The sequence below is a fragment of the Rhincodon typus genome, chromosome 3, assembly GCF_021869965.1.
Source record: "Rhincodon typus isolate 14 chromosome 3, sRhiTyp1.1, whole genome shotgun sequence".
Classification (NCBI taxonomy): domain Eukaryota; kingdom Metazoa; phylum Chordata; class Chondrichthyes; order Orectolobiformes; family Rhincodontidae; genus Rhincodon; species Rhincodon typus.
Window position 1 is genome coordinate 122,466,827 of NC_063334.1, and position 17,562 is coordinate 122,484,388.

At 42.5% G+C, this 17,562-nt stretch overlaps 1 protein-coding gene across 1 annotated transcript in view; it reads left to right on the forward strand.

The window, feature by feature from the left end:
• Positions 1-261: 261 nt before the first annotated feature.
• The window catches only part of poln (polymerase (DNA directed) nu), a 136,814-nt gene continuing 119,513 nt past the window's right edge, over positions 262-17,562 (forward strand). The window contains exons 1-2 of the mRNA XM_048595308.1: positions 262-314; positions 10,247-10,324. Of these exons, the coding sequence (XP_048451265.1) occupies positions 10,285-10,324 (40 nt within the window). The 5' untranslated portion in view covers positions 262-314; positions 10,247-10,284. The remainder of the gene's footprint in view (positions 315-10,246; positions 10,325-17,562) is intronic.

A 17,562-nucleotide genomic window follows, 5' to 3' on the forward strand; every position in this document is an offset into this window, starting at 1 on the left:
TTATGAAGAGTCCTTGTGTCTTGTACAGAAAACATGCTCCTCCACCACGACTGGTGTCTGTTTGGACAAATGGTATTAAACTACACATCAGCCCTCATCTAATTATATGGTGAGATAGTGAATGGTGAATGGCCTCTTCCTATTTCTATGGTCCTGCCCCCATTATGCTTTCCTTCTATTTAATTGAAACTAGTATTATTGTTTGTTTTTAAAATAGAACTGTAAATTTACCTGTGCCTTACTATTTTCCTTACAGAATATTCAAGCCATACCAACACAACCAATTGAAATTGCAAAGCAGCAGTACATTCGTGGTAACTGTTCATCTTTGTTATAGTTTATTGTGGGCATCGCTGGCAAGGCCAGTGTTTATCATACATGCCAGGCTGATCTGGGAAGGTGCTGTGCTAGTCACCTGCACTCAGTATCATTTTGATAAAACTAAGTGACTCACTAGACTGGGTCCAAGGACAATTAGGAATAAACCATGTTGGTATGGGACGGCAGTCACATTGAGGAAAGAATGACTTGCATTTATAAAGCGCCTTTCACAAACTCAGGACATCTTTAAGCACTTTACAGCCAGTGAGGTACTTTTCAAAGTGGAGTCATTGCTGTAATGCAGCTAGTGCAGCAGCCAATTTTCATATACATAAACCATAAACAGCAATGAGATAGTGATGGAATAATCTGTTTCACTGATATTAGTTGATGGATAAATATTGGACACCGAGAAAATTTCCTAGGTTCAGAATCACAGAATTATTACACTGCAGTTGGAAGCCTTTTGGCAGGCCGCAGCTCACCTTCCAAATAATGCATCAAAGGAGAAGGACATGGTGGACAGTAAGTCTAGAGAGGGGTCCATTCATATTCTAGGGCTATCAGTATAAAAAAGGAGGAGGTATTGGGTGTTTTAAAAAGCATTAAGGTAGACAAGTCCCCAGGACCTGATGGGATCTATCCCAGAATGCTGAGGGAAGCAGCTGAGGAAACTGCTGGGGCCTTGTATGAAATCTTTGTATCCTCTTTAGCCACAGGTGAGGTCCCAGAGCACTGGAGAATAGCCAACGTTGTTCCCTTGTTTAAGAGCAACAGGGATAATCCGGGAAATTACAGGCTGGTGAGCTTTATGTTAGTGGTAGGGAAATCATTAGAGAAGATTCTTAGGGACAGTATTTATTCACATTTGGAAAAATATGGATTTATTAATGATAGGCAGGATGGCTTTGTGTGGAGAAGGTCGTGTCTCACAAACTTGATAGAGTTCATTTAGAAAGAGACAAAGATGATTGTTGACAGCAGGACAGTGGGTGTTGTCTACATGGACTTTAGCAAGGCCTTTATCAAGGTCCCTAATGGCAACCTAGCGATGGAAGGGTGTTTTTCTGACTGGAGATCTGTGACGAGTGATGTTCCACAGGGAGCAGTGCAGGGACCCCAGCTGTTTGTAATATATATAAATGATTTGGAGGAGAATGTAGGTGGTCTGATTAGTAAGTTGGTGAATGACAGAAAGGTTGGAGGAGCTGCGGACAGTGAGGAGGATTGCCAGAGGGTACACACCAGGATATCGATAGGCTGCAGGAAGTTTACAGCTAGGCATCTGGCAAACCCCCTCCCCCACCTCTCCACACCCCAAAAGTTTTAAATATGATTGGGAATTATGGATCATCACTGGCTTGTTTTTATTTAAATCACTTGATCAATTGGGAGCCTCAAATACAAGTTTCAAAATATCAGAAAAAAGTATCTGCAATGGTATTTATACTAAACCTAATCAAATTGTAACGATGTTCTGTAATAAAAGGAATGATGCATTATGTAGAACTGCCCATATTTGCAGTATAAATAATTTATATTAACTTTGTTATAAATGATTATATAATGTATAAATTAATTAACAGGGTCCTGCAGGTGAGGAAGAGCAGAGGTCTTCAATCTTCTTAGATCAGTCAAATTTTTTGTTAATATTTGGTGTGCTTTGTCTGAAAATCAAATAATTGACCACTTTAAATTTAATTCAACATCCACTGATGCTTTAAACAATCATGCTTCAGTAAACACTAATTAGTGGATAAAATACCAGTCAAATATTCCCAACTCAAACATCATTGTAAATCCAGATTATTTGCTGGACGTCAGAAGATCACAATTTATCCTTTCATTATTTTCTCCACTTGTGTTGCTAAAAACAAGTTTGCATTTATATAGTGTCTGTAATAACCTCAGGCCCTAAGTGATACTGGGCTGACTCGGGTATATTGTAAGAAATACAGCAACTATTTGTTACATGGCAAGTTCTAACAAGCAGTAATTAAATACATGATCAGATAAACAGCTCTCTCTGGTTTGGTTGGAGGGATGAATATTTTCCAGAACAACATTTCTTCACTGTCCTTCTTTCAAATTGTGCCAAGGTGCTGTACTCACCCACCTGAAAGGAAAGGCATGAGATTTCACCTGAAAGTCAGCACCTCCAGAACTTGGGCATGCCCTCAGTACTGCACTGGGAAACCTACTTTGTTTTTGCAGTAAAGTTGTTGGAATGGGATTTTGAACCCACAGAGCTGGGTCCAAGAACTGAATTGTCAACTCCTGCTCTTTGTTCTTATGTTGCTACATTCTTCTGGCTTAGGGGTAATTAGCTACAGAGCAATATTTGAAAGATGCCGGTTCATACTGAGGTAGATAGTGTACATTTCCAGTGTCTGAACTATGTTGTGTTTGTTTCAGTTTAGCAGGTAATGACAGTTTTCTGAAACATGCTCAAGTGGCCATTCTTTGTCCAGGGTGTGTGTCTTACGTGCAAGACATAACAAATGATGCTGTCAATATCCATTATTGTCAGGATTGTTGATTCCTATTATCCCTGATTTAGCTGCAGTGATACTGATGCCAATTTCACTACCTTTATAGCTGACTAACTGAGATTTCTTTTAAGGGCTCAGCTGAAGGTGGTTCCTTGGTAACTATTCACTACATCACAGCAAAGTGCAACAATCTTTTACTATGGGTAGGACACAAAGGGAAGCCCACATCTGGCTGAGCCAGATTGAAGTTTGATGCCCGTGCTGGGGGCATGACATCAAACTTCAAAGGGGGAGGCGATGGCCTAGTGGTTTTATCACTGGACAGTTAATCCAGAGACCCAGATAATGTCCCAGGGACCCAGGTTCAAATCCCACCACAGCAGATGGTGGAATTTGAATTCAGTAAATATCTGGAATTAAGAGTCTTACGATGAGCGTGAATCCATTGTCGATTGTTGAGGAAAAACCCATCTGGTTCACTAATGTCCTTTAGAGAAGGAAACTGCCATCCTTACCTGGTCTGGTCTACATGTGACTCCAGACCCACAGCAATGTGGTTGACTCTTAACTGACCTCTGGGCAATTAGGGATGGGCAATAAATGCTGCCTAGCCAGTGACACCCTCATCCCGTGAATGAATAAAGGAATAAAAATGCTGTTGGGATTAATCTGATCCAAACCCTTTCCATCTAGCCCAACTGAGGTAATTGGCTACTTCAGCTCAATGTGAGCATGGAATTAAAAAAAAATTGCAGAAAACTTCTTTTATTTTGTAATCATTACAAAATCAAAGTTCTTTATGAGTACCTGGCTCAGTGGATGTCCCTTCTCTGAGTCAGAAGCTGTTGGTTCAAGTCCAGAACATGAGGACATTATCTGGACTGGGGCACATGATTGAGATGTCAGTGCGGGAGCCCTTATGGGCTAGTGAACATAATTCTATTAGCTTTAAAATAGTTATAGAAAAGCATAAAACTGATTAAAACCTTTAAGTTCTAAATTGGAGTAAGGCCAATTTTGACGGTATTGGACAGGAACTTTCAAAAGTTGGTTGGGAGAGGCTTTGGAGGTAAAGGGATGGTTACGAAGATATTTAAAAATGAGATAACGAAAGTTCAGAGACAGTATGTTCCTGTTAGTGTGAAGGGAAAGACTGCTAAGTGTAGGGAATGCTTGATGATTAGAGAAATTGAGGAACAAACACAGGAATTGCTAGAAAAGCTCAGCAGGTCTGGCAGCATCTGTGAAGAGAAATCAGTGTTAATGTTTCTGAGGCTGAAACGTTAACGCTGATTTCTCTTTACAGATGCTGCCAGACCTGCTGACCTTTTCCAGCAACTTCTGTTTTTGTTCCTGATTTACAGCATCTGCAGTTCTTTCATTTCTTTTTAATTAGAGAAATTGAGGCTCTGGTCAAGAAAAAGAAGGAGGCATATGTCGGGTATGGACAGCTGAGATCAAGTAAATCCCTGGAAGAGTATAAGGGCAGAAGGAGTATACTTAAGAGGGAAATCAGAGAGCAAAAAGGGGACATGAGATAGCTTTGGCAAATAGGGTTAAGGAGAATCCAAAGAGATTCTACAAATACATTAAGGACAAAAGAGTAACTAGGGAGGGAATAGGGCCCCTTAAAGATCAAGGTGGCTGTCAATACATGGAACTGCAGGAGATGGGTGAGATATTAAATGAATATTTCGCATCAAGATTTACTTTGGACAAAGACATGGAAGCTAGGGAACTCAGGGAAATAAACAGTAATGTCTTGAAAAGAGTTCATATTACAGAAGAGCGGGTGCTGGAGGTCTTCAAGGTGGATAAATCCCCAGGACATGATCATGTATCTCTTAGAACTTTGTTGGAATCTAGGAAAGAGATTGTTGGGAACCTTGCTGCTTTATTTGCATCATCGACAGCCATGGGTGAGGTGCCGGAAGACTGGAGAGTGGTTAATGTGGTGCCTTTATTTCAGAAAGATTATGAGGAAAAGTCAGGGAGCTAGAGACTTAGGTCAATAGTGGGTAAATTGTTGGAGGGGATTCTGAGGGCAGGATTTATATGCATTTGGAAAGGCAAAGACTGATTAGGGATAGTCAGCATGGCTTTGTGTGTGGGAAATCATGTCTCACTAACTTGACTGAGTTTTTGAAGAGATGACAAAGTAGATTGATGAAGACAGAATGATAGACATTGTTTATATGGGCTTCAGTAAGGTGTTCGACAAGGTTCCGTATGGTGGACTGGTTAGTAAGGCTAGATCACATGGGATCCAGATGGAGCTAGTTAATTGGATACAAAATTGGCTCGAAGGGAGGAGGCAGAGGGTGCTGGTGGAGAGTTGCTTTTCAGACTTGGAGGACTGTGACCAGTGGTGTGCCACAAGAATCACTGCTGGGTCCACTGCTTTTCATCATTTATATAAATGATTTGGATGTGAATATGGGAGGTATGGTCAGTAAGTTTGCAGATGACACCAAGATAGGTGGTGTAGTGGCCAGTGAAGAAGATTATCTCAGAGTACAATAGGACCTTGATCAGATGGGCCAAATAGTCATGGAGTGGCAGATGGAGTTTAATTTAGCTAAATATGAGGTGTTGCACTTTGGTAAGGCAAACCAGGGCAGGACTTATACACTTAATGATAGAGTTCTGGAGAAAGTTGCTGAACAAAGAGACCTAGGTGTGCAGATGCATAGTTCCTTGAAAGTGGAGTCGTAGGTAAACAGGGTTTTGAAGAAGGTATTTGGCATTTGGTATTTGGTATTTGGTATTTGGTATTTGGAAGGTATTTCACACAGGAAAAAGACAATGTTGTCGAGGAGAATCACACAGGAAAAAGACAATGTTGTCGAGGAGAATCACACAGGAAAAAGACAATGTTGTCGAGGAGAATTCATACAGGAAAAAGACAATGTTGTCGAGGAGAATACTGAGATACAGTCTATTAGACTAGACGGGATTGAGGTTCATAAGGAGGAGGTGTTAGCAATTCTGGAAGGTGTGACAATAGATAAGTCCCCTGGGCCGGATGGGATTTTTCCTAGGATTCTCTGGGAAGCTAGAGAGGAGATTGCAGAGCCTTTGGCTTTGATCTTTATGTCGTCATTGTCTACAGGAATAGTGCCAGAAGACTGGAGACTAGCAAATGTTGTCCCCTTGTTCAAGAAGGGGAGTAGAGACAACCCTGGTAATTATAGACCAGTGAGCCTTACTTCGGTTGTGGGTAAAGTGTTGGAAAGGATTATAAGAGATAGGATTTATAATCATCTCGAAAGGAATAATTTGATTAGGGATAGTCAACACGGTTTTGTGAAGGGTAGGTCGTGCCTCACAAACCTTATTGAGTTCTTTGAGAAGGTGACCAAACAGGTGGATGAGGGTAAAGCGGTTGATGTGGTGTATATGGATTTCAGTAAAGCGTTTGATAAGGTTCCCCATGGTGGGCTATTGCAGAAAATACGGAGGCATGGGATTGAGGGTGATTTAGCGGTTTGGATCAGAAATTGGCTAGCTGTAAGTAGACAGAGGGTGGTGGTTGATGGGAAATGTTCATCCTGGAGTTCAGTTACTAGTGGTGTACCTCAAGGATCTGTTTTGGGGCCACTGCTGTTTGTCATTTTTATAAATGACCTGGATGAGGGCGTAGGAGGATGGGTTAGTAAATTTGTGGATGACACCAAAGTCGGTGGAGTTGTGGATAGTGCGGAAGGATGTTGCAGGTTACAGAGGGACATAGATAAGCTGCAGAGCTGGGCTGAGAGGTGGCAGATGGAGTTTAATGCGGAAAAGTGTGAGGTGATTCACTTTGGAAGGAGTAACAGGAATACAGAGTACTGGGCTAATGGTAAGATTCTTGGTAGTGTGGATGAGCAGAGAGATCTCGGTGTCCATGTGCATAGATCACTGAAAGTTGCCACCCAGGTTGATAGCGTTGTTAAGAAGGCGTACAGTATGTTAGGTTTTATTGGTAGAGGGATTGAGTTTCGGAGCCATGAGGTCATGTTGCAGCTGTACAAAACTCTGGTGCGGCCACACTTGGAGTATTGCGTACAGTTCTGGTCACCGCATTATAGGAAGGATGTGGAAGCATTGGAAAGGATGCAGAGGAGATTTACCAGGATGTTGCCTGGTATGGAGGGAATGTCTTATGAGGAAAGGCTGAGGGTCTTGAGGCTGTTTTCGTTAGAGAGAAGAAGGTTAAGAGGTGACTTAATAGAGACATACAAGATGATCAGAGGATTAGATAGGGTGGACAGTGGGAGCCTTTTTCCTCGGATGGTGATGGCTAGCATGAGGGGACATAGCTTTAAATTGAGGGGTGATAGATATAGGACAGATGTCAGAGGTAGGTTCTTTACTCAGAGAGTAGTAAGGGTGTGGAATGCCCTGCCTGCAAAAATAGTAGACTCGCCAACTTTAAGGGCATTTAAATGGTCATTGGATAAACATATGGATGATAATGGAATAGTTTAGGTTAGATGGGCTTCAGATTGGTTTCACAGGTCGGCGCAACATCGAGGGCCGAAGGGCCTGTACTGCACTGTAATGAGGAATTGGGACATCATGTTGTGGCTGTACAGGACATTGGTTAGGCCACCTTCAGAATACTGTATTCAATTCTGGGTCAACCTTCTATAGGAAGGATGTTGTTAAACTTGAAGGGGTTCAGAAAAGATTTATGAGGATGTTGCCAGTACTGGAGGGTTTGAGCTGTAGGGAGAGGCTGAATAGGCTGGAGCCATTTTCGCAGGAACATTGGAAGCTGAGGGGTGACCTTATAGAGGTTTCCCACATGGGGAATCCAAAACTAGAGGGCATAAGTTTAAGGTGAGAGAGCAAAAATTTTAAAAGGGATAATTCTTTTCACTCAGAGGGTGGGTGCGTGTATGGAACATGTAGTTACAGAATGTGATGGAGGTGGATACAATTACAACATTTAAAAAGCACTTGGATGTGTAAATGTATAGGAAGGGTTTAGAGGGATGTGGGCCAAATGCCGGAAAATGGGACTAGGTCAGATTAGGATATCTGGTCAGTGTGGGCAAGTTGGACCATCATTTAGAACAGAGATGAAGAGACATTTTTTCACCCAAAGAGTGGTGAGCCTGTGGAATTCACTACCATAGGAAATAGTTGATGCCAAAACATTGAATTCAGGGGAGGTGATGGTCTAGTGGTATTAGCGCTGGAGGCCCAGATAATGTTCTGGGGACCTGGGTTCAAATCCTGCCACAGCAGATGGTGAAATTTGAATTCAATAAATATCTGGAATTAAGAATCTAATGATGACCATGAATCCATTGTTGATTGTTGGAAAAACCCATCTGGTCCACTAATGTCCTTCAGGGAAGGACTGCCATCCTTACCTGGTCTGGCCTACATGTGACTCCAGACCCACAGCAATGTGGTTGACTCTTAACTGCCCTCTGGGCAATTAAGGATGCCCACGTCCCATGAACGAATAAAGAAAAAAAAAGGCAGCTAGATATAGCACTTGGGGCGAATGGGATCAAATGTTATGGGGAGAAGGCGGGATTAGGATTGAGTTGGACCATCAGCCATCACCATGATGAATGGCGGATCAGGCTAGAAGGGCCGAATGTCCTCCTGTTGCTCCTATCTTCTATGTTTCTATTTCTGTTTCTGTGCTGTATGACTTTATGACTATATGACCTTACTGTCATGGATGCTGATTTTTTGGCACGTGTTTGAACTGTGTACTTGCTCAGGTGGACATGATGTGGAGGTGCAGGTGTTGGACTGGGATAGACAGAATCAGAAATCACACATCACCAGGTTATAGTCCAACAGGTTTATTTGAAATCACAAACTTTCAGAGCAGCTGATGAAGGAGCAGCTCTCCAAAAGCATGTGATTTCAAATAAACCTGTTTGGTTATAACCTGTTGTGATGTGACTTCTGACTCAGGTGGAAACATAGAAGACAGGAGCAGAAGTAGACCATTCAAGCCTACTACGCCATTCAATAAGATCATGAATGATCATTGAGCTCAATATTCTAATCCTGTCCTCTCACCTTATCCCTTGATCCCCTTAGACACAAGAGCTACATCTTCCTCCTTCTTGGAAAGATAATGTTTTGGCCTTGACCACTTTCTGCAGTAGCGAATTTTACAGGCTCACCACTCTCTGGTTGAAGAAATTTCTCCTCATCTCAGTCCTAAAAGGACTTATCCCTTATCCCTTAACTTAAACTTATCCTTAAAAACCTCTTACTGTTGAAGAAAGAACAGAACATGTTGCCCTGACAGTTTGACTCCACCAATAAACCTCAAAAATGTATCAATTGAGCATTAATGTACTGTTTATGGGATCTTACAAGGCATGAAGCTGACTGATGACAGTAACTGTACCTCAATAAGTCAATCCATTGGTTGTGAAAAACATTGTGGCTTCCTGAGGACATGCAAGTTGTTAAATGAATCCAATCATTCAGTGAAGTCATTGAATACACAAAGTTAAAGAAGGAAGACACACATTTATATAGTGTCTTTCAGAATCTCTGGATGTCCCAAAGTGTTCCACAATCATTGACATACTGTACTAATATAGGAGGTTCAGCTGCCAGTTTGCACACAGCAAACTCCCATCAATAGATGTTGACCACATATTGTGTCTTACTGATGTTTGGTTAAAGGATCAGGTAGAATTCTCCTGCTGTTGTTCAGACTAATGCCTAGAATCAAGGACATCCAGCTGAAAGGCCTTGGGTATCATTTGGAAGGCAACATCTGTGACACTATAGCATTGTCTCAGTTCCGCTGTGGAAATGCCAGCCTGCACAGTGTGCTGAAGGCTCTGCACTGGGCCTCTAAGTCCCCAGGCCTTGTACCTCAGGGGGAAGATCTATTTTTATTCATTCATTGGTTGCATGTGGGCATCTCCGACTGAGCCAGCATTTATTGCCCATCCCGACTGCCCCTTGAACTGAATGGTTTGCTGAGACAATTTCAGAGGACAATTAAGAGCCAACCACAATATTATGGGTCTGGGGTCACATGTAGACCAGACCAGATATGGACAGCTGATTTCCTTTTCTAAAGGACATTAGTGAACCAGACTGGTTTTTATGTCAATGATTGTCATTTGGCTAGCTTTTAATTTCAGGTTTTTATTGAATTCACATTTCACCATCTGCAAGAGGGCTCTGGATGACTGTCCCACTATACCACTAGCTCTCTGAGTGCTACCCAGTGAGGTGCAGTTCTTCATGAAAGAAAATACATTGAAAGTGTACCACAACCCTTAAACTCGGATGACATAGACATTAATTCTGTGTGTTTTATAAGATGCAGCAGCAAAGATCTTGCTAAGCAAAGTGGCTGCTGCAGAATATTTCCTGGCATTATTGTGGAAAAGTGAATGAGACAAATTCCGAGGGAATTGAGTAGCTTCCTGTGTTCGGTTTGGTTGCAGGAAGGGAGCCTGAAAAGGTGCTGATTTCACCAAGAAGCATGTTTGTTTCATCAGAAGGCTGGACCTTTTTGGCAGCAGGTAAGTGTTGATTGTCAGAATGTCATACGCCATGAATGCCACTCCACACCAAATTTACGTTTGCTCCTTGCTTTGCGGTACATATCATTGAGTCTGAAAGCAAATAATATTTCTGCTATCCATCCATTCCTCCTGATACTGAGGTAACACTAATGGAGTCTATATCTCTAGATTCCAGTTCACACTGCAGGATATGCAATTCTTTCATGAAATATTCTTGACATACTTAAATAGAGGACCCTCTGGTAATTGCATTTGGTCTTAAATCTAATCCAGACAACAGTGTTCTCAATAGCCATGATGTGAATTCTCAACTACATGTTTGGATTGTCTCATATTAAATGAGGTTGACCTCATCATCATCTTCCTTGATTCCTCTGCTGACCTGTGCTTTCAGTCTGCTTGTCTATCATCCAGTTCTCCCATTGAACCATTGCGAAGACTGTGGACATTGCCAATCTTGCCCTGTCCATGCATAATCTCAACCTGCTGACCAACAATTCCATTTCCCCTCTGTGACCGCTGCCTGAGACTGAATCAAACCTCACTCTGCCTTGGCATCCTCAACCCCAACCTGATCATTTCAGCCCATTTCTTCCTGTTTTTACTATTTTACAGGATTTTGGGTGCCAGCCTTTATTGCCCATTCCTAACTGCCCTGAAGAGGATATGGTGAGCTTCCTGAAGGCAGTTCAACCCTTTGACCCTGCTCTACCATTCAATATGTTCATGGCTGATTTCATCTCGGCGTCAACTCCACCTCCTGCCGTCTTTCCATGACCCTTCAACCCATTACTCATTAAAACTCTTGTCTATCTCCTCTGTAAATTTACTCAATGTCCCAGCATCCATTGCACCATAATTTCTCCTCATCTCTGTTTTAAATCTGTTGCCCCTTATCCTAAAACTATGACCTCTCATTCTGGATTGCCCACATGAGGAAATATCCTCTCTACATCTATTTCTCAATCCTCTTTAGCATCTTAATTATATCTCCTCTCATTCTTCTAAATAGTATAGGCTTAAACTGTGCAATGTCTCTTCATAAGACGTTGGAAACCTCTGCTGCAAACGGATATTTCTCTGCATTATATTCCATCTACCAATTACTTGCCCACTGTGTGATGCTGTCCATATCGTTTATAGCATCTTTGGTCATGCCATTTGAAGCTATGTCTCCTAACTTTTCCTATGTGAACGTAGTCTGTTTCGTTTCCTGGAAAGTCTCTTGGGACATTTAACTGGTGTTAAAAATGCTATGTAAATTCAAGTTGTCATAGTCTGGAGCAACAAAAGTAATGCCCGACAAAGATAACTCACTCAGGGATAGTAAGAACTGCCGATGCTGGAGTCAGAGATAACACAGCGCGGAGCTGGAACAACACAGCAGGCCAGGGAGCATCAGAGGATACTTTTACTGAAGAAAGGTGCCGACCTGAAATGTCAACTTTCCTGCTTCCCTGATGCTGCCTGGCCTGCTGTGTTCCTCCAGCTCCACACTGTGTCATTTCTGACAACGATAATACATGTTATAAAAAGGAAGTCTCCCAATTTTGCGGCTCTTCTGAGATTCCAGACAGTCCAAGGATCACAAATCAAAAATTGGTTGTGAGAAGTGATTTTTCTTTATTCTTTCTTTATTCCTTCTTGGAATGTGGGGGTCACTAGCAAGCCAATTGTTTCCCCAGTTGCCTTTGGACTGAGTGGCTTGCTAGGGCCTTTTCAGAGGCCAGTTCAGATTCAACTGCATTGAGGAATGATGATAACGTCGATGACTGAAATTATAGATGCTGCATCTTTTCAGTTAGCTCATTGGGAACTGCAGAGAGGGCAGTGGATAAGCATAAAGGTTTACCAAAGGACTTGGTGGAATGTAATGAGTGAACAGAAGGGAAGGGAAATGAAGCAGCAAGCCAGAATGAGATTTATCACACCTCTCAGTAACATCGCAGAGTACTGCATACACCATATGTGTTACTGAAGTACTGTGATTGTTGTGTGGGCAAGTGCAGCAGCTATTTTGCAAGTTCTTGCGATAGACAATGGAACAGTTGAGTTTTTGTGTTTATCTCCTTCCTCTTTGGTTAAAGGCCAGGATTGAGGACCAGAGGGCAAATCCTCCTTCTTTGAAATGTCCACACAGGAGTCTTTAATAATAACCAGAGGAGACTGAGCCCAGCACAGAGGAGACCGAACTCCTGTGGGGAGTGCGAGCCTAGCATGGCTAAGCTTTAATGTTGAATTTTTAACTTTATTTCGTTATTTTTCGACTTTGTCCCTAAGATTTTGTACCTAAGTACCTTTGTACTTAAGATGGTGCCAGGAATGGCGACATTGTACACTTTTCACTGTACTCCTGTATCCGTGTACTTGAGGACAATAAAACCTAATTCTACTTCGAAGTGGGACCTTTCTTTAACCAAGGCACAGCACTTCTGATAGAGCAGTAATAATTCTGTAATACTCTCGAGTAATAACTCGATGCTTCAGACCATTTTAAAGTAACCTGTTTAGGGATGCTTTGAACACCTCTGGAACAAGTGGTATTGAACCTTGGCCTGCTAGCCCAGAGGTAGATACACTACCACTGCTCCTCAAGAGCCCTTGGATGTTGAACCTGCATAGGGAGACCTGCCGGGATTTCAAATGCAGTGCCTTAAATGCTCAGCCATGACTGCGTACTCTCAGATTAGTTTAGATACTGTTGATTAGGAGTGTCACTGATGAGCAGCTATTTGTACACACTGTGTGGAGAGGCAAGGCATAATGAAAGGGAAGATAGTGGCTCAATGTTTCTGATACTGGTCTAGTGATCCCAAAGGCTCTGGTGATATGGGTTCAAAGCCATTGAAACTAGTGAATTTGGACTCATACTGGAATTGAAAACTGGTCTCAGCAACGGTGACCATAAAGGTATTACTTATTGTTGTGAAAATGGATTCACTGATATCCCTTAGGGAATGAAATCTTACCTGATCTGGCCTAAATGTGACTCCAAACGCAGAGCAATGTGTTTTTTTCATTCATTCATGCAATGAGTGCATTGCGAGCTATGCCAGAACTTATTACCTGTCCCTAATTGCCCTTGCACTGAGTGGCTCTGTAGGCCATTTCAGAATGCAGTTAAGAGTCAACCGCTTTGCTGTGGGACTGGAGTTACATGTAGGTCAGACCAGGTAAGGATGGCAGATTACCCCCGAAAGGACATCATGAAGCAAATGGGGTTTTTACGACAATTGAACTCTATTCTTTTTCTTGCAGAAGCCTTAGTCTGGATCTCTATGTTACTAGGCCATTGGCATTAGCGCAGCATCATATCTCCCTTCTTAATTGCCCTGTGAATCGGCCTAGCAAATTAATCAATTCAAGGGCAATTAGGGCTGGACAACAAATGCTGGCCTTGCCAGAGATGCCCACATCTCATGAAAGAATAAAGGAAAGAAAAAGTTGCCGTGCTTTTCAATGAGCGTATTGAAGCATTGCTTGGGTGAGGCAGGTTCCCGTTGGAAAAGCTGCTGCTGCTGAGAAGGATTCAGCAGACAAGACGCGGAACTGTTACAAGTAGGTCTGGAGCTCAAGCTCTTCACAATAAATGGATGAAAGCACAGGAGCTGGCCAGTGAAGCTACTCGACAATGGAGAGCAAGGCTTCGGGGTTTCTGGAGCTGCCTGTGCATGTGCCCGCAGTTTGTCATACCGTGATCACTGATGGCTTGCGGTGAGTGACTTGGTGGCTCAGTAGTTGGCACTGCTGCCTCACAGCGCCAGGGACCTGAGTTCGATTCCACCCTCAAGCTACTGTCTGTGTGGAGTTCGGACATTCTCCCCGTGTCTATGTGGGTTTCCTCCGGGTGCTCGGGTTTCCTCCCACGGTCCAAAGATGTGCAGGTTAGGTGGATTGGCCATGCTAGGTTGCCCATAGTGTTCAGGGGTGTGCAGGCTAGGTGGGTTAACCATGGAAAATGTGGGGTTACAGGGGATGGTTCTGGGTGGGATTCTCTTCGGACGGATAAAGTTGGTGACATCAGACCATTGGAAGGAGAACTTTGGAGAGCAGTGCCTGTGGTCAGTGTTGGAGTCGATGGGCCGAATGGCATGTTTCCACACTGTAGGGATTCTATGACAAGGTGCAGCTCACTCTCACAATGGACAGTAACAGACCCAGTGAGTATTCCTGGATGACAGTCTGTCTCATTTTACAAACTGACTAATTAGGAGCAGGAGCAGGCTATTCGGCTCCTCAAGTCTACTCTGCTGTTCAATAAGGTTAAGCCTGATCTGTTTGTGGCCTCAACTCTACTCTCCCAACTGCACACCCACCCCCAAAACCCTTTGTCTCCCTTGTGTTTCAAATATCTACCTACCTCTACCTCCCCGCCTCCAATGCTGTCTGGGCGAGAAAGTTCCACACATCCATGACCATCTGAAAGAAACAAAATTCACCTCATCTTATATGTTTCAATAAGATCACCTCTCATTCTTGTAAACTCCAATGGATACAGGTCTAGCCTATCCGACCTTTCCCCATAAGATTTGAAGAATGTATCTAAGTCAAGATGAGGAATGAACAGATTTAGGTGAGTTAAACTTTAGCTATAAAAAGCCCTTTTGAGACCTGACCCACACCTTACAAAGGAGATAGTGACCTTGGAGGCAATATAGCACAACTGTACCAGAATTAATGTTGAACCGTAAAGGAGCTAGAGTTGGATTTAAGTATTTTGATCAAAGTTCACAAGATTGTAAGGGGAACAGAATGGGTAGATTGGGAGAAACTATTTCTGGAGAGCTTTGCATTAGTAGGCAAACAGGTCAATAGAGACTGATCTTTCAGGAGTGACATTAGGAAACATTTCCACACAGAAAGAATTGGAGACGTTTGGAACACATTTCTGCAAAAGGCCATTACATCTGTGATTTATAAACGCTTGGCTTTCCTACAAATATGAATGGACACAGGGAATCGATGGGTGTGAAGAATTAGCTAACGGATCAGCATGATCTCATTGAATGGCAGAAGAACAGGCTAGAGGTGCTGAATGGCCTCCTCCTGCAAAGACACTCTTTGATTTGACATTTGGAAGTGCATATAGTGGAGGGAGCTGCTCGTGAAAATGTTTTGATAAAGTTGGTGACATCAGATCATTGGAAGGAGAACTTTGAAGAGCAGTGCCCGTGGTCAAGATTGATAAATATGGCAGTCAGATTCTACAAGACAAATGGCTTTTTCTACCATTTTGGCAGAAAGTTGTGGATAAATTGTTAGCTAAGACTTTAAATAATGCAAATATTGTGGAGTGTTTTGCAATTTCTGTGCCCCTTCCTGACCATAATTATTAACATTACTGTGCTCCTTCCAAAATACTTAAATCTTTCTTTTGGTCAGTCCAAAGTATTATTAGTGGTGTCTGTTCTCCATTTCTGGCAATAATGCTGGCTCAATCACAAATGTGAAGATTGCCAAATGTTTGCTGCTTTTCCATCTGAGTCTATACCACAATTCCTTCATCTGGTGTGTCATTCCAATGAATTATTCCTAGTCATTCGTCTTCCTGAAGTGCCCCCATCCAAAAAAAACAAACCCACAGTGTTATTGCTGCAATCAGATAAAGATGCTTCGTTAGCTGTTCCTTCTTTCTATATTCCATTGATTAAAGCAAAACAACAGAATCATAGGATATTCCATCAGCACAGGTACAAGTCATTTGACCCATCCTGTCTGTACTGGCTCTCCAGCTGAGCATCTCCCCTTTCTGCCATTTTTCTGCTCTCTGTAATTTCATGGCCCAGCATATCCCCTGCTCTACCATCAACACAAAGCTAAAGGATTAACCCTGGTTCAATGAAAAGTGCAGAAGGGTACGTCAGGAGCAGCCTGTCAACATAGCGAAGCTTTTAAAAACTTGTTCATAAGATGTTTGTGCTGCTGGTTTGACCGGCATTTACTACCCATCCCTAATTGTCCAGGTCAAGGGTTAATCACATTGTCATGGATCTGTAGTCACATGTAGGCCAGATCAATGACATCATGGAGGATCTGATAATCCTCAAAACATTTCCCTATAAACTTTGATTCCCTTACAGCTCACTTACAGCCTACTGCTCTCTATGGTAAAGAATTCACAGCAATGTGGTTGACTCTTAACTGGCCTCTGGCTTGGCCAGATACACCTACATCCTGAGTGAATTTAAAACAAAATCCGTTTGAAATAAAGGTCAACATTCCATTTGCCTCCCGTATTACCCAGTGAGCCTGGATGGTAGTTTTGTTTGTGGTTTATGGATAAGGACTCTTTAATCCCCCTGTTGTGTAGCTTTCGACAGTCTTTCACCATTTAATAATATCCAGCTGTTCCTTCCTTCCAGCCAAAGTGCAGACACTTATGTTGTATTTGATCTGCCAGGTTTATGCACATTTGCTTAACCTGTCCATAACCCTGTGCAGGTTCTCTGTGTCATGCTGACCAGTAGCTTTTCATCCACAAATCCAGCTACCATTTCAAAGTTTCTTTGTGTACTCCTCTGAGCCCTCCTGTTTAATTTGCACTACTAATTATGTCTGTATTGTTATTATATGTTTGCATAATTAATAAGCATAGCTATTATTAATAGAGTTTTATCTGACACATGTTTACATTATTGATATTTATCAGATTAATATATGTTTGAATTAATAATACATGATCATATTATTAATTTATGATGAGTGTATTAAGATGTATTCAACACAACAGCAACCACTTTAATGGCTGACTGGGAAAAGGCATCACTCAGGATAGCGACAGCAGAGAATACAAGCCAGAGAGCACTGGGAAAGAGGAGTCCAGAAGTTATGGCATGGATGGAGGGTTTGGGAGCAGATGTGCTGGGACATGGCCACACCTGGCTGATATTCCAGGAGGAGAAGTTGGAATCTTTACGGTGGAGAGAATTTGGAAGGTCACTCGCACTCAAAGAAGACACTAGTGTCTCTTTCAGACAGCGGTTAGTGGTGGGGGATTGAGTTGGCTTGCAGGGAATGGCGTTTGAGGAGGTGAACTGACCACAATAGCTTCTGTCTCCTCAATATTTAGCTGGAAAAACAGAGTTTCATTCAGGACAGGATGTTTGATGAGCAGCCAAGCAATACAGAATCAGTGATGGGGTTGGTGTTTAGAGATGGACAGTGCTGGGGGTGGGAGAGGGACAGTGCTGGGGGTGGGAGAGGGACAGTGATGGGGGTGGGAGAGGGACAGGGAT